The 17,837-nt window shown below is 40.8% G+C and overlaps 1 protein-coding gene across 13 annotated transcripts in view; it reads left to right on the forward strand.

Annotated features, from left to right (window-relative positions):
- LOC121294941 (serine/threonine-protein kinase BRSK2) overlaps positions 1-17,837 on the forward strand; it is a 221,233-nt gene that overhangs the window by 182,316 nt on the left and 21,080 nt on the right. For 7 of the 13 annotated variants that reach the window (XM_041219164.1, XM_041219166.1, XM_041219169.1 and 4 more), the window contains exons 10-17: positions 1,547-1,711; positions 2,827-2,924; positions 4,472-4,622; positions 8,322-8,387; positions 14,594-14,654; positions 16,190-16,859; positions 17,324-17,372; positions 17,688-17,811. In XM_041219164.1, the coding sequence (XP_041075098.1) occupies positions 1,547-1,711; positions 2,827-2,924; positions 4,472-4,622; positions 8,322-8,387; positions 14,594-14,654; positions 16,190-16,859; positions 17,324-17,372; positions 17,688-17,811 (1,384 nt within the window). The remainder of the gene's footprint in view (positions 1-1,546; positions 1,712-2,826; positions 2,925-4,471; positions 4,623-8,321; positions 8,388-14,593; positions 14,655-16,189; positions 16,860-17,323; positions 17,373-17,687; positions 17,812-17,837) is intronic. The other 6 variants (XM_041219174.1, XM_041219176.1, XM_041219177.1 and 3 more) reach the window with 3 other exon arrangements.

The following is a 17,837-nucleotide window of genomic DNA, read 5'->3' on the forward strand; positions in this document are numbered from 1 at the left end:
ACAAGCACTGTGTTTGGTATTTTAAAATAAACACGCTGTTTTGACTACATTTAACAAAGAGCAGTTTCGTAGTGTGCGGCGCTGCAGTGGTTTTACACGCATTTTAAGACAACGTAAAAAAAGACAGCTGTGGTAGTTCTATTCGTAGGGCATTAAATAAGTAAGGAGTCTGAATGAGGAAAAGATGGGAAATGCAATGCCCACCCCAAGTCTTGCTGTAAATAATTTCCCATAATTTGTGCCGATACTGTATATCGGGGATTACGTTTGCATAACAGATTAATCAGCACGTTTACACAAGTGTGTGTGTGTGTTTCTAATTCCCACCCCTGTACTGTTCTTGGTTTTTGTGTTTGAAGGTTCGTTCGCTAGCCAGGAATTCGAAGGTAGTTTTAAACCTTCAAAGGTTTGTCAGGTAGCATTCACACACTATGTTTCTTTTTTTCCCCCCCTCAGTTAACAGAAACCGTTTGACAATGTGAGAATGCTATAATAAAATAATTAAATCTTTGAATTTGTATAATGCACATTACGTAAACAAAAGTTGTTGTATTAAAATCCGCTACCAAATCTTTATAGGTAGCAACTCTACTTGGCGCTGCTGCCGTGTATGGAGCAGGGTATAGTATCCAAAGCACTGGGGCGGTACCTATAGCGGTTTTAGTGCTTCAGTAAAATATGTACTGAATACCTAGTGTACAAGACATTGTAAGAGAAGTGATATGGTAGAATATGTTTGAAACATACAAAATATACGCTCACACTAATCATTTTAATTAAGAACACTGAGTACCACCCGCCCTCCGCCCCTTCCAGCTCACGTTATCCTGAGGCAAACCTTTAATTTTTTCATTCGCCATCTCGACAACAAAGCGCTGTATAGCTTAAGCTGTATTGAAAGAAATATCTTTAAACCCCTCTGCTGATTGGGATTTGTTTGTTAAATGCCCAGGCGACCAAAAAAAATTAAAAAATATTTTAATACAAACAGTGTAAGCGACTGTTGATGTATCATGGAGGCACAACCAATCTCTGGGATCACTTGACAAGCATAAGTTCATGTTATTATGTTATTATTAGAACTGTGTTATTATTATATTTTAGTAGAAGTAAAAAGTGACTGTGATTGATAACCTGCTTGGAACGGTGATTAAGTAAAGCTTTATTTTGCCTAAGTCCGCTGCACTTGGTGCTGCTGCAATGCAAGCTTACCGTATATATCTCAAGCAGCATCAGTTACGTGTAAATAACAATGTGTATTTTTATTTAAATTATAAAAACATGATTGAATGTTGAATATTGTATTCCATTTATATGGATTACCTGTAAAATAATACGGTTTTCAATCAAATATAAACCAGTAGCTATGGTGACATCACCAGTAAATTATGCAAGTTAGTACCATTGAAGATTTGAACCTTCAAAGGTCAAAATGTACCCCTTGTTGCAACCTTAGTTTTTGTAATGCTACCCCTGTATGTGTCCCACTCCCTGACCTGAGCCGCCTCCTCTACTAACAGCTAGTGTTTTGTGTGTCCCCCCCCAGAGGGGGTAAGAACGAGCCGGAGCCTGAGCAGCCCATCCCACGCAAGGTGTCTATCCGCTCGCTGCCCTCTGCGGACGACATCGACCCCGACGTGCTGGAGAGCATGCACTCGCTCGGCTGCTTCCGTGACAAGAACAAGCTCATGAAGGACCTGCTGTCCGAGGAGTGAGTCTGGGGCTGGGGAAGGGGGTGGGGCCGCACTGTACTGTACCTTGAGACAGGGAGAGGCAACATTGGCTCTTCCATTCCATTGCACACTTTTTGCAGCAATCTGATCTGGATACTCATCCCATACGGTACAGTTTTCTGTCTCAGCCTGCCAGCAGATTTATTTGATCTCACTGACTGTGTCTTACCTTTGCATAATGCTAACAAACAATGAAACAGGGCCATACAGAAGGCACATTCATCATCTCATCAATAGCGTACTTACCGTCCACACACACTCACCTGCAGTGCCTATTGCTGTACTTGATTAATGGGCTATAATTTCTTCCTAAAGTGTTTGAACTTGGGAAGGAATCTTCTCCGTTCCCTCGTCCACCCCACATGCACTTCACTTTAAAAATAAATTCAACCCTAAACCTCTTTGTTAGATTAGCAGATGGGCTGCCAAAAGCTATATGTGTTGATTGGGTTGTTGAAGCTTCTTTAGGTTCTCTGTTTGTAGCTACTAGTAAGCTACTACTAGCTTACTAACATATCAACAGATGTGTTGTACATGTTTTTTTCAATTATATATCATAGTAATCTTTTTAGAAACTAAAAGTTCATTTTCACCCATAGTTATCACTATACATTAATTAACCATTTTACTAACATATCAACAGATGTGTTTTGGTGTTAGTGAACTTGCTGTTAACAACATAAAGCGTTTTTGAGGTTTGATGTCTGGGCCACATAGGTCTTCACTGTAATTTGTCGGGCAAATATTCTGCATACAAAACTTTTAAGGAATATTTTAAAATATTCTCTTAGGTTAAACTGCTTTATAAAAATGAGAATAAACTGATAAACCCTCTCTAAAATAGTTTAAAATTATTTCATTAATTAAAGTTGACTTTAAAAAACAATTAACAAAATATTCCTTAAAACAGTTTTGTGAATGGAGCCCATACTTATTGAAAATATTGAATGCCACTTTAACAACTATTTCATGATATTTTGATGCATTAGTTAGATAGCATAATGCCAAGGGCTCCCTGTAATGATAATATTCGATGGATCAGAACAGCCCCCTGCCCTTACTCTGCTGTAACTGTCCTGTTTCTCCCATTCAGAGACAACCAGGAGAAGATGATCTACTTCCTCCTTCTTGACCGGAAGGAAAGGTATCCGAGCCACGAGGATGAGAATCTACCGCCTCGCAATGAAATCGGTGCGTCCCAGCATGCATCAGTCCAATAATCTCAATGAAATCGGTCCATCCCAGCATGCATCAATCCAGTAATCTCAATGAAATCGGTCCATCCCAGCATGCATCAGTCCAGTAATCTCAATGAAATCGGTCCGTCCCAGTATTCATCAGTCCAGTAATCTCAACGAAATCTGTCCATCCCAGCATGCATCAGTCCAGTAATCTCATGAAATCTGTAACCCAGCATGCATCAGTCCAGTAATCTCAATGAAATCGGTCCATCCCAGCATGCATCAATCCAGTAATCTCATGAAATCGGTGTCCCAGCATGCATCAGTCCAGTAATCTCAATGAAATCTGTCCATCCCAGCATGCATCAGTCCAGTAATCTCAATGAAATCGGTCCATCCCAGCATGCATCAGTCCAGTAATCTCAATGAAATCGGTCCGTCCCAGTATTCATCAGTCCAGTAATCTCAACGAAATCTGTCCATCCCAGCATGCATCAGTCCAGTAATCTCATGAAATCGGTGTCCCAGCATGCATCAGTCCAGTAATCTCAATGAAATCGGTCTGTCCCAGCATGCATCAGTCCAGTAATCTCAATGAAATCTGTCCATCCCAGCATGCATCAGTCCAGTAATCTCAATGAAATCTGGCCATCCCAGCATGCATCAGTCCAGTAATCTCAATGAAATCGGTCTGTCCCAGTATGCATCAGTCCAGTAATCTCAACGAAATCTGTCCATCCCAGCATGCATCAGTCCAGTAATCTCATGAAATCGGTCTGGCCCAGCTGCATCACTCCAGTAATCTCATGAAATCGGTGTGTCCCAGCATGCATCAGTCCAGTAATCTCAATGAAATCGGTCCGTCCCAGTATGCATCAGTCCAGTAATCTCAATGAAATCTGTCCATCCCAGCATTCATCAGTCCAGTAATCTCAATGAAATCGGTCCGTCCCAGCATGCATCAGTCCAATAATCTCAATGAGTCTACCACCACGCAGTGAAATCGATATGGCCCAGCATGCATCAGTCCAGTAATCTCAATGAGAATCTACCGCCACGCAATGAAATCGGTCCGTCCCAGCATGCATCAGTCCAGTAATCTCAATGAAATCGGTCAGTCCCAGCATGCATCAATCCAGTAATCTTAATGAGAATCTATCACCTCTCAATGAAATGGGTGCGTCCCAGCATGCATCAGTCCAGTTAATCTCAATTAAATCGGTCATCCCAGTATGCATCAGCCCAGTAATCTCAATGAGAGTCCGCTACCAGTACTATTTTAATGAAAGTTAATGCATCTTCGTCTAACTCCAGATGAAATCTGAGCAATTGCTCCTAGTTTATCAAGGGCTTTAAACCAAAATGCAAGTATGTATATTTTTCTATGTCGTGTCACATACTTTTTTTTATTTCTAGAGTGGAGATGTGATTTTACATGTTAGCATTTTAGAAAGACTTCCACCCTTGTGGCTGTGAAACATTTCTCCTTGCCTCTAAACGCATTGGTGAGTCACAAGCTGCAGTTACAGAGAAGCCACCTGCCTACCTTGTTTGCAGATCCCCCCCGGAAGCGAGTAGACTCTCCGATGCTGAACAGACATGGCAAGAGGAGGCCGGAGCGGAAGTCTATGGAGGTGCTTAGCGTGACGGACGGAGGCTCCCCTGTGCCAGCGCGGCGAGCCATTGAGATGGCACAGCATGGGCAGAGGTACAGCATGTCTCTCCTCCAAGCACCCAGCCCAGTGGAGCAGAAAAGTGCAGGCGTTACATTAACAGTAGCAGGCAGTACACCGTATTAGCCCAGATGAATATGCAAACTGTAAAACAGTATTAGAGAAGAAATGGTTTATTTGTTTTCTATATGAAAAACTCCACGCATAACCTACTCCTAATCCCGGAAAATTTCTTGAAAGCCAAAATATTTTAAGTCACAATAGGAATGAAGCTGGTGCTTTTGGATTTCAAATGTTTCTTGTTCTTTGACAATTGGCTTGTTCAGGACTCAATTTGACAGCAGGATAAAGCACACTTCATTCACAGTAGTCTACAGAGTGCACCAAGCTCAGGCTATATGTTTAGCAACATTAGGGGGATTTATTGTTAATTACACTGTATTTGGCTCCTTTGACTTCTTGGCTCAATGGAAAGGACAAAAATGTTAACCAAGTAGTATTGCACAGGTTTAAGATACACTGTGATAAAAAAATAAAAAATACCTGAGCAATTCATCCATGCTGTACCTTATTGGGAAAGAGTATTTGGTCATTAAATACTTGGGATCCCATAATTCGAGTCATCTGAAATATTCAGTATGCCCGCTATGTGCAATATACACTGAGTGTACAAAACATTAGGAACACCATCCTAATATTGAGTTGCACCTCTTGTTGACTCTAATGCTTCCCACAGTTGTGTCAAGTTGGCTGGTAGTGGATCTCTACTCCAAATAGCTCATTACATCTCATCCCATAGATGCTGAATTGGATTAAGATCTGGTGACTGGGCAGGCCACTGCAGTAAGCTGAATTCACTGTCATGTTCGTGGAACCATTCCTGGACAATCCTAGCCTTGTGGCATGGGGCATTATCTTGCTGATAAAATCCATGAGCAGATGGATACACTGCTGCCATGAAGGAAATCTGTCAGATATCCTGTGGCATTCAAACGTTGCTCCACTTTTATCAAGGGGCCCAATGTGTGTCATGAAAACACACCCCACACCATCACCCCACCACCAGCCTGCAATATTGACACGCGGCATGATGGATGCATGTACTCGTGGTTTTCTCCATACCCTAGTCCTCCCATCAGCGTGAACCAGCAGGAACCAGGATTCATCAGACCAGCCAGGTTTTTCCAATCCTCCAGTGTCCAGTGTTTTCGTTCCTTAGCTCACTGCAACCACAGTTTTTTGCTGAAAGAAGTGGAATTCTGTTAGGTCGTCGGCTGCCAAACCCCATTCGTGTCAAGGTACGACGAGTTATGCATTCTTTTCTGGGTCTTTCAGCACCAATGTTGTATTGGACTGTCAGTTGACTAACTGTAGCCTGTCTGTTGTGCTGCACAATTCATGTCAGCCTCCTTTGGCCTCTTTCATCAATGAGCCGTTTTTGACCACTGGCCTGCCGTTGGCTGAAAGTCCTTTGCGTGGTGGACCATCCTTGATACACTCGGGAAACTGCTGAGCGTGAAAAACCCAGCAGCATGGAAGTTCTTCACACACTCAAACCGGCGCCTGGCACCTACTGCCATACCCCGTTCAAAGGCACTTAAATCTTTTGTCTTGCCCATTTACCCTCTGAATGGCTCAATTGTGTCGATGCTTAAAAATCCTCCTTTAACCTGTCTCCCCTTCATCTACATTGATTGAAGTGGATTTAACAGGTTACATCAATAAGGGATCATAGCTTTCACCTGTGTTCACCTCGTCAGTCTATTTCATGGAAAGAGCAGGTGTTCCTAATGCTTTGTACACTCGGTGTATCACTTTTTAAGAAGGGTATTCCTATTTAAAGATACATTCCAAGAAGAAACAAAAAACAAACAGGAGATCCTGCAAATTATAAGCAAGCTGAATTGAGGGTTTAAGGGGAAAAGGTGTGTGTGTGGGGGGGGGGGGGGGGGACAAGACAAACAAATCCAGTTGATTTAGCATTCATGTCACGTACGCATGATTTAACAAGAATGACTGGATAAAGCGTAGAATCTTCGATAAGCCTTAAAGCTACACATCTCTGCACTGTATAGCTAAACATATGTGAATGTAGTTTACTAGTAAAGGAGTTTTCAATAGTTTCCTTTAGCAGTCTGTGCCAGGCTAGCTGGTACTGTATCTGAGATGTGTTAAATACAATATATGAAGGCCTGAGCACATACAGTATCAGCAGTTACTGTTGCTATGAATTTTCAAAAGCATTTTCCATTTCTGCATGGTGAAATGGGCTTTTTTCCTAAAGGTTAGGAATTTAATATAAGAAAAGATACAGAGACTGATTACCACATGTGGTGCAAAAGCTTAGTACATTTTGATTATGAATGTGCCTGTATGATTTATTGAACACACACCCACACAGAAGCATGCGTGTACATGCTCCATACCTCATTGTATAAACCAAGATTCATTTAAATAAGTATAACTGTTTTGTTTTTTGTTGTTGTTTTTTAATATATATATAAGTGTAAGGTTTCATTCTCTTGATGTCTTGCCCATATTCAGATTTTTTTTGTACTGTTCTCAGAACGTATCTGTGGTTTATATTGGGTAAACCCAGAGTAGACAGAGTGAAAACTCACAACTTCCATGACTCTTTTGTGTGTGTTCTCAACAGTGGCATGGTATTCATCATTCTCACGGTTTCAAAGCAGGATTTCTAAAAGTACGAAGTGGTGTACCATAGGAAATCCACAGGGAAGGTGCTTACGTTTACTATACAGCTAATATCATACAAAAATAGTAAAATGTTGTATCCAAAACCTTGAAAAATGTATTCTTTTACATTTAAAAAAAAAATAAAAAATGGTGCACAACTTCGAACTTGCATTGTATAATTGTACTCGGGTAGGTAAATTAGCCACGTCATTAGGTAGCCCAGCATGAGTTCAGGGGAACCAGACTAATGGCTCATTTTTTCAAATTGCTGCACTTTGAATCTCAGTTGCATGGAGCTGATTACAAGCAGGGTCTGCAGTGTTTCCCTTTCTTGCAGTTTAGCGGCCTCTCCAGTCCCAGAGCAAAGCCTGCAAAGTGGAAATGTAAAAGATCTTTGGGATAAGCAGTCCCTGTGCATCAAAGTGCAAGCAGCCTGGTCTGGTTTAATACCTAAGGTTCTAAAATCAATGTTCACAGCTCCCAGTAGCATTGTGTAACTCAATGTTTCATTTCCAGCACCTTTTCTTAGCTTTGAACTGCAAGTCAAGCGCAGTAAAGGTACAAGAAACAAGTATCTGCATTGGGCTCGCTTGTTCCTTACTCCCTATATAAACAACCATGAGTGTGCTGCTTGATTTCTGGTATTTGTACTCATGAGCCAATCAAATTGAATTTAATTAGTGTGGTTAGTTTTGTACTGCGCTGCAAGTTCGGACTAGTTCCTTTATTGGAAATTACAAAAGTATAAGAGGGGTATGGCTCTTTACTGCGTCAGCTCACATTATGGAACCATTTGATAGGGATGTGCTGTCCTGTACAGGACTTCAAGTACTTGTGGATCAACACGCAGCCGATTGACTGTTCTGAGTTCAGAAAAGGGCGCTGCTGCTGAAATTGGGAGTAATTGGTTTTAAAACCTCTCGCTATGCTGTGGAGAATGAGTAAGAGAGAGGTCTGTTCTAGCGGCAGGTGAAATGGGATAGCATGGGTAGGAAATAACTGATTTTCTCTGTTCACTTTGTTTTCCCCCACTATAGTAAGGCTGTGTTCAGTAAAAGCTTGGATATCTCTGATGCCAATCCCAAATACAGCAAAGAAGAAAGGTATTAAGTATTTCTGTCCTCTCCCTCACTACTTATACTGCAGCTTAAAGATGCAGTGTGGCTTTTCTTTCAAGAATGTGGATTCACAAGCATGATTTATTTATTTATTTTTGGGTAAAGTTTCTAGTACAGTCTTTTTTAATATAATAACTGCCCAGAATCAGGGGGCTAGATAGTACAGCAGGCTATTCACTAGCCATTTGTGGATTTTGAGTCCTCCAGGTTCTTGTTTATATATATATAATCTCGGAATAAAAGATAAATAAACCCTAGGTTCACTGTACTAACTGACTACAGTACAATCTGAATTAACCAATCTACGAGTAAGATTTGCTTAAAAATCCTACAGTGCACTAGTATAAAAGGAAGGACTGTACTGTACATGTTATACAGTAAGTACTGTAGTATGTGATTGGTTTGGGGGAAATCGTTTATTATAGGGGTGGTTATTGGCCCATTCCCCAGGTATTCAATTTCCAAGATGGAAAAAAATGTCAGCATCATATTATTTTGCAGTGCTTCATTGTATTACCCTAGCGCACACTGCTGCAAAGAACATAACTGAATAAAAGAAAATTAAACAAAGATAACATTTTAAAAAAAGTACAGACAACGAAGACAGATAATGTATTTGGCCATGACTTCTTGTGTTAATTCCAGAAAGGCTGTCCGCTGTTAAATGAGTTGTTACTGTTTTACACTTGTGTTCTCCAGAATGGGTCACCTGAACTAGAATCTGAACCCAGTGTTTCAGGGATTAAGTCCTTTGCTGTAACCACTAAGCCAAAGTGTCTCCCATTCAACTATGAGTTTAAATATAGCTTAAAGCTTTTTCAAGCTGAGCCCTTTACATTCATAATCCTAATGCAGTTCAACAGCAAAGCTTACAGCTAATCTAGGCCACAACCCTCACCATCCCCACCCCAACCCAGCGCTGACAGATTTTTTTGTGCAATGCCCCGCCAAATTTTAGAAGTAACCAGTCAAAAACTAGCCAAAAACAGCCAAAAACCTGTACTTATATTTAAGACTTAAAAATATTTCAAAAGCATACATACATGCTACATATTTATTTAAATAAAGAATAACACAGGTAAATAGTGTTATAAATTATTTATTTACTTATAAATGGGCTTTGCTTGTTTTTTTCTCAAAGTTTACAGTACAAGCACTGCTGTTTCTTATGTGATGAGATCAAATGTGATACATGATTTTTATTTTATTCAGAGTAAAATTAAATTATCCTGAACTGTCTGGGTATAGTCTGTAAAACAATAAATAAAATAACTTCTAATTATATTTGTACTGATATAGTTCTTGTTACAAATTTAACAAAAAAAAAAAAAAAACTTTATTTCTCCCTAATTTACAATTAAACAAGATCCTCGGTCAAATTAGTACGAGTGTCAATCATCTGTAAGAGTCGCCATATTAACCAGTCCTGAGGAAAGAAGTAAGCAGGTTCACCATTTTCTTCAGCCGGATTTGTTGAATGCAAGTGTGGGCATTTGTGTGATGTGTCATTTTATTGGATGCTGAGCTTCAGAACAAAGTCACGCCCCAGGAGGAGGGCGTGGTAGAGTATGCAGGGCATTGTGGTGATTGAAGTCCTGCACTGGTGATGATCTCATAATCAAATGTAATAGAAAAAAATGTCAAATTTGGCTGGAAAACCACCAGTCTGGCAGCCCTGCCCCCCCCCCCCCCTTGGTTTAGGCCTCTAGTCAGATATGTGTTACCTGTCCCTTGAAGGCTTCTCTTCACAGGAACTGAAGCCTCCCTTTCAGACAAAACCTACTACTAGGGAGGTGTCCTCAACACATCTCCAGGGCATCTCCGATGTTAGCGGAGTCACTGTAACCAAAACCAATAACAGTCTGTATCCCTTGATTTGAGGGTAAATTGAATGTTTTCTGAACTTTTTGATGTGTGAAAGTAAAAAATTGGTACTTGGGTAAATATGTATTTATTTATTTTTATTATTGTATAGTTATAAAAATAGAAAAGTCCAGATTAAAGACTGTACTAGACTTTGTTTTTTTTTTTTAAAGCTGTGCTGATGTCTTCTTTAGGAATTCTGATTAATACCAAGTCCTCTGAAAAGCAATACTGCATCTTTATCTAGCGGCCCTCGAGTGCACAAAACAATGTCTTGATGGCTGAGGTGTGTTTCTCCCCCCTTTTTCTCACAATTTCCTCTCTTATTTGGACTGCTATTTGGACTATTTTTTCCTAATTATTTTTTAAACTCTTTTTTCCCCTCTCTCGGACTTGCTTTACTACTGTGAGATTTGCACCTTTTTTTTTCTTGTGGTGTTGAATGCCTGTGGTATGGTGGGTCTCTTCTTTTTTAAACTTCCCACGCTAACACCTCCAACCCACACAACCCCAGTCCCTCACTGTCTCCTCCCACCTTCGCACGACTTCTTTAGAATACTGAGTGCTCTTGGGAAAAGTTGCTCCAGGGTTACTCATGGAGTTGAACTTCATTGAGATTGTACATATCAAAGACTATCCCTAGGATTACGTTATAATTATGGCATCCCTATCCTTATCGAAGCTTTTAAAAAGCACAGAATAACGAGAACTATGGTAATTGCAATTGTTTAATGCTAACACTGTATACAATGTCCAAAGCCAACATATGTTTTGTTGTCACATGTTTTGTTTTTTGGTACTTTACAAAAGCTGCTAGACACCATAATTCAAATATATTCCTAAGGTAGGGGGAGGCTCACAACTAAAGCCAGCACCAGCCATAAAAGCGAAGGTATGTCAGTGATCATATTTGAGCAGCAGTGCTTGAAGCTGGGTCTGAATGCTGTGAAGGAAATCTACCAGGAGAGCTAGGAATGCACTAATCCACATTATATTAACAGCACTGAACTTCGTACACATAACCGCCCACTAACTTCAGCTCAATGCCTCAAAGCGCACCTATTAGACAACCTCAAAGGTGACTTGGGTTATGAGTGCCAGCTTGTCAGTAGTGCTAGTCCTTTTAATGCATAAAGAGTAGAGGTATGCTACAGGTATGCTGTAGGCATAGATTGCAGGTATTTCTGTGGTGATAACTTATATATGTGGGGGTTTGCTTATAGTGCAGGGATGGAAATAAGACTCCTATTGCATAGCAGTTTCACCCATTCCTGGTTTTACTAAAATTGATTAGGCACAGTGTATAGCTAACATGCTCAGGTGTGCATCAAACTGCAATGTAATAAGAGTCGAATTTCCAGCCCTGAAGTGTTGAGACTGAAGGTATTACATCTTTGATGTACACAAGGGGATGCCAAGCAATGTCAAGGTTTTAAGTTTTTATTAATATGGTGACCCTCATATTTTACTACACCCTTTAAAGTTGATACTGACACAGTCTGCAAGGAATCATTGAACTATAAAGACTTGTATTTCAATGTGTTTTCTGTAGGGGGAAATAACCCTTAACTTCAGTAGGCCTCAAAAGTGCAGTTCTGTTTGAAACACATGTCATAGCACACATGTATTTTACATGGTAGCTGGTAGTACATAAAGTCAGTAAACTTCTTGGTTTCCATGCCTTGCTTTCCAGGAAATCTGTTAGACTTGTACTTACCGTGTCATTTCACCAGAACAGTGACTTCTGGGTCTAGAAGAAAGCATGTCAGTCATGAGAGAAAGCAGCTGGTTGGTTGATGACAGGAAAAAAGGCCCTGAAGGGTGGGGACAATGTCATTCTCCAGGTGACTGGGAAAGTGCAAGATCTGCTGCTTTTTAAAAAAAAAAAAAAAGTTTTAAAGTGAAAATGCGTGTATTTCAAAACTGAACCTTTGAGACCTATATAGTGAATGAATGTGCATGGTGTAAAAAATAGATGGAATTATTTTGTTAGCTACAATCACTTTAAGTGCAAGTGAAACCTGTTTCCCCAGAACCACCAAACCTCTATAGAACAAACTTAAGGGAACTCGGTGGACCTTGAACCTGCCCAATAAAGTCAAAGCTTGTTAGCAGCCTGCATTCAATGCACAGCAAAGATAGAAGTCTCACAGGCTTGTGCCAAATGGGGCTTGACATTCTACAGTATGTAAGGGCGACATCATAAAACAAGTATTTCACACATATTCCCAAAAGTAATTACAAATGCATTTGCACAATGCTCTCAATTATAAAAAAGGGAAGTAAGCAGCAGGTAGGTGTGTAACTAATCTCAAAGAGCTACATGCTCCATTTATTTGAGATTGTTAAGTGTAAAGGTTTGAAATACAGACGAATAAACTAATCGCTAAAGCCTAAAACTTGTAAATATATTCAACGGATTTAATTACGCTTTTCTGTTTAATTGATTTTTTAACAAAAGCAAATGAAGTTACGGGCAATTAAAACAGCAGACCTCATTGCATTAATCTACTACTTAGCTGAGTATGTGTATCCACTGTGTAAGGATATGGGTCAAAGCTCCAGCCACTTTCCTCTTTTAGCAGACGTGGTTATTTAGAAAATTGCTGGCGGACAGCAAATAACATTGACAGATGAGAATTTAAAGTTTTATTATGAAAACATAAATCAGTCATTAGGTGTCGCTTCATTGTTTAGAATTCTGTTCAGCCAGGATTCAAAACCATAAAACAATGAAAAAGCTATATGCATTCTGATCTAGAACTTTTGTTCCTGATACTGTACTTGGAACATGTGAAAAAAAGTCTATCACAATTCATCCGAACAATACAAACCGTGAAGTTGAAACTGTTTTTTTTTTTTGTTTGTTTGTTTCTTTGTGTGCCGTTCACCTGCAGGAAATATCCTGCAGTCATAGCTAACTAACTTTAGTGCTGCTTCCAGGTCTCCCTTGAAGAATGTCCATCAGCTGAAACATCCTTTATCACACTTCATTATTTTCCACATGTCTGCCGGCTCCCCAGCCTGATTCAGCACCCCACATTTCTCACGACTCCCTTACTACCAGGATTGTAGGTTATCGTAAGCCTGTCTCTCAGCAGCACGCTCAAGCTCATTATATAACTCCAGCATTTATCCTTATTACACTTGGAGAGGCTTCAGGCCTCTGCCTCCCCAAGAGGGACAGCATTTCTCATAAATGCCAGGCTCTCTGGTCCTTATTACATCATTTGATCCAGGGGGACCCTCACCACCAGCCTACAAATTCAATTTTCAAAATTGAAGGAAAAAAGTTAACCATGGAATGAAGGCGCACAAAAAAATGATCTATATAAACGGTTTCCACGTTTAAGACGCACTTTTCTAGTTATGAATACTGTAGTAATACTCTGTGACTCACTAGTCCAGGAGGTTTGTTGCGTTGTTCAAAGCAAGCCGAACCAGAAGACCACGTTACTTACAGAAAAGGTACCAGGATGCAGGTGTTTATCTGTAGTGTTGTAATTGAACCATCTGAAAACAAGTGAATAACCAAATGATTCTCTGCACATTAAAATAGTTAATTTTTTTGTATCTTTCAAAGTGGTGCAATTCTTACCCTGTTAAACAAACTTGTAAAAATGGTATCTACTTTTCAGAGAATCATTTTAAGCTGAGGCAGAATGAGATCGAGATGCCACGTCAGCTACAGTGCAGTTCGATTATAGAGCATTTACAGTGCAACTAACAGGTGTTGTAAGACCTGGAGTAGCCTTGGGATCTTTAGAACGCAACCCTGTAGCACAACAGGATGGGTACAATTGTCCAAATCTCCCTGAAGACCAGGATGTATATTTGGGGCACATAATATAACTGCATTGCCGATATGATCTATTCATGATTGGCTGTATGGTACTCTGCAGTGTGATGGTATAGATAGGTAAGAATAGTATACTTTTAAAGACTGATGCACACTCCTCCCCCCCCCCCCCCCCCCCCCCCCTAAAAAAAAAAAAAAAAACTAGCATGCTGTTTTCCCTTGAGTGATATTCACAGGTATTGATCTCTTCTCTGAGCATGGAAAAAATAACAGTTGAGAGAAGAGTAGGAATGACTGTTTTGCCATAGTTTCATGAACTTAGCAGGAATTGTTCCTTCTTAATGGCAAAGTACAGTACAGCACCACCACTGCAATTCAACAGGCCAATCACTGTTCTAGAGTATGATCTCCCCGCCAGCCTTCCTTCTAACATGGCTGGGTCTCTCTCTCTCTCTCTCTCTCTCTCTCTCTCTCTCTCTCTCTCTCTCTCTCTCTCTCTCTCTCTCTCTCTCAATCCTTGTTCTGACAGGTCACGATCAATCAGCGGGGCATCCTCCGGCCTCTCCACCAGCCCACTCAGCAGCCCCAGGGTGAGTTTGTGCCACTGCTTTGAACACTGCTGCTTAACTAATCATGATCAAGTATACCTTTTTATGTCACTGTCATGTTAGTCGCATCTGTTGTTGTATTAGTGCCTGAATCAGATAGGCGCCGGACTCGTGATAAAATAAATCAGATCTGTTTGCTGAACAGTCAGCGCCTTAGTGGACATGATGTAAACAGTGCACTTTGGGTACCACGTAATGCTGAAAGGGGAGAAGGTGTTTAAATGGTCAGAGCTCCTCATCAGTCATTGTCAATGGATCTGCTGCAGCGGCCATGCATGTTGATAGTGGGCACTGAAGCTGCAGCTGGAACTAAATATGGTGCCTTGTTTTCTTATGTTATATGTTTTTTTTTTTCATTCAGTAGTAGCCTGGGACATCATTCTTAATGCTTCTGGTTTCTGTTCCTCCAATAATGAGTTATCGTGTTTCTCTAAATTTGCCTTGCCATGGCTTTCAGCTCTTTTGAGCTTGTCTACAGAATCCTACAGTAGTGATTTGAATCCCATTCAAATAAAGTGACAGTCTGCCCTTTCGACTCTGCCAACCACACTAACTCGACATTTATATAGAAAGAGTAGACGGAGCATTGTTGCATGATTCAAATTGAATGAGGAAGGCTGTTCAGTTCTGGCAATTAGGATTCTCTCTACAAGCTCAAAGCCAAGTTTAAAGGCAGACTTAGGGAATAATAATAACTCAACTGGAACAACAGAATCTAACAACACATTTTATTCTCTTTGAAAATAAAGAGATCAGAGATCATTGGAGGACTCATATCTGCAGAGCAACATGTGGAGGCTGTTCTTTAGTGTTGTACTTTTTTGTAGATTCTAAATTTAAACATGTTTGAAATGAAAGGTTAAACTAAACAATAAAGGGAGGAAGGCAGTAAAAAGTCAAAAGGTGGGAAAATGTAATTTAAATCATTTTTAACCCATTTAAAGAAGTGGTCATTTTAGCAATATGGTTAACATTCTTTGCATAGCCCTCGATGAATCAATAGATAAGCTTGGTTTGAATAAATTTAGATCAGATTCCCTGATAGGTGAGACCACAGCTCTTGGACTCTGACGATAAAAAGGGATACCAAGCCAGTGTCCACTTAAACACTTCCATTTCATACTCAAACCGGCATTCTCGCATTCGCTATTTGCCGATTCTGTTGTCTTTGCTTACGCTTTGCTTGCTTTGTTCCAGCTGGTGAATTTTGTTTTCAAAAAAAGAAAGAAAAAAAGATGTATATGTAATTTATTTTTATATTATCAGAATGCTTGTAATTTTGTTTTACGCTTTTTCTGTGTCTGTTGCCTCTTGACGTGTCGCTGAATGGGCTAACCGCATGTTTTTCTTTTTTTTCTGCACTCCCATTTTCCTGGTTTGTATTCCATCTGTTTAATGTCTCCATTTATTTCTACCTCCCCCTCAAAAAAATACTGCGCTTGTATTTCACAATGTCGTATGTCCATTGCTCTCTCTCTTGGCGTCTCTGTGGTGCATGCTCTATGCCCGTGTCATAGCCTATCAGAAAGTTTTTTATTCCTCCCCAGACTCCCAACCTTTCCTTCTCCCCCCGCTCCTGCCCCACCTCATCCTTGGACCCCAATCCCAGTAGGACTGTCTCCTGTACCCCCAATTCGCTGCAACCAAAGATAGGGCCTCCTCAGCCCAACCCAAAGACTCAAACCCTTCCTGCAAAAAACAAACTGTCCGAAAAGCCTTTGCAGTCCACCAAATCCAACCCACTCCCTGCTGCCACTTCCACTCCTATTCCCGCCAACTCTGAACCCACCACCCCTTCCCAGCATCCCCCTGCCCCCAGTGGCCAAGTGCGCCACCCTCCCCTGACGGCCCCTCCACAACTCTCCATCCCCTCGGTCCAGGTGACCCCCCTGTCTCCTCTCAGGCTGCACCACCACCACCACAACCACCACTCTGCTTCCGGTACTGATCCGAACACCAAATCTATCCCCGTCATACAGGTGACCCCTCACCCCTCCCCTAGGGGGAGTCCTCTCCCTACCCCCAAGGGAACACCAGTCCACACACCCAAGGAGAGCCCGGCCAGCACACCCAACCCCACGCCGCCCTCCAGCCCTTCCATTGGCGGGATGCCATGGCGAACACGCCTCAACTCCATCAAGAACAGCTTTCTGGGATCGCCCCGCTTCCACCGCAGGAAACTGCAAGGTAGGGGGGCGCTGTTTTTGAACTACGCCAAACTGGAAAACACCAGCTAGCAACTTTTTTTCCAATAGCTTTTCAAGCAACAATGGAACCTGTAGTCATATGGGGCATCTTACATTCCCCCAAAAATCTCATTGTCACATTCAAGTAAATGCTTTCACAGTTGCCTTGTGTTTCATGGACTAAAAGGTTGACATGTACATTTGGTAAAATAATGACAGAATATCAAGTGCTGCCTTGCCCCAGTAAGGTAAAAGTTGGCCATTTACAAAAATATAAGACCATTTGTGCTGAAACATACATGAGTTACAAGTGCAAATAAATATTAATCTTAAGGATAGAAAACAGTATGTAGGTTTTTATGAAAATGAACAAATGGTCACACCATATTAGTTTTTGCCAGTTTCCCTGAAGCTATAGACCTGAACTAGAAATAAATATAAGCCTATATCTTGTCTTATAAACAGTACCTACACAAGAGGAGATGTCCAGCCTCACTCCAGAATCTTCCCCTGAGTAAGTTTCGTCTTGTGGTCTTTTCATGAGTTGAGTCCTTGAACAAATTTCCAGTGGTTTTACCTTTGACTCGAGGGGACGTTGTGGAGTTATAACACTTAAGTGGAACACATAAAAAGTGTAATATTTTAGTTCCACTTTACTAAACGGGTGTTTGGGAGTAAGAAGAAGCAATGTTGTCACCGATAACAGGGTCATGCTCTGCTCTAAAGCTGGTAGTGATGTTGTCCAGCTAAGACGTATGCAAGTTTGTGACAGACTTGTTAAATGTATACCTTTTAAGCTCTTTTCTTCTCTCTTTTTCTCCTCTTACAGGCTTGCCAAGAAATCCTGGTTTGGTAACTTTATCAACCTGGAGAAAGAGGAGCAGATTTTTGTGGTCATCAAGGACAAGCCATTGAGTTCCATCAAAGCAGACATTGTACAGGCCTTTCTTTCAGTAAGGAGCTCTGGTTTTAGGGTAGG

The sequence above is a fragment of the Polyodon spathula genome, chromosome 19 (genome assembly GCF_017654505.1).
Source record: "Polyodon spathula isolate WHYD16114869_AA chromosome 19, ASM1765450v1, whole genome shotgun sequence".
Taxonomy (NCBI): domain Eukaryota; kingdom Metazoa; phylum Chordata; class Actinopteri; order Acipenseriformes; family Polyodontidae; genus Polyodon; species Polyodon spathula.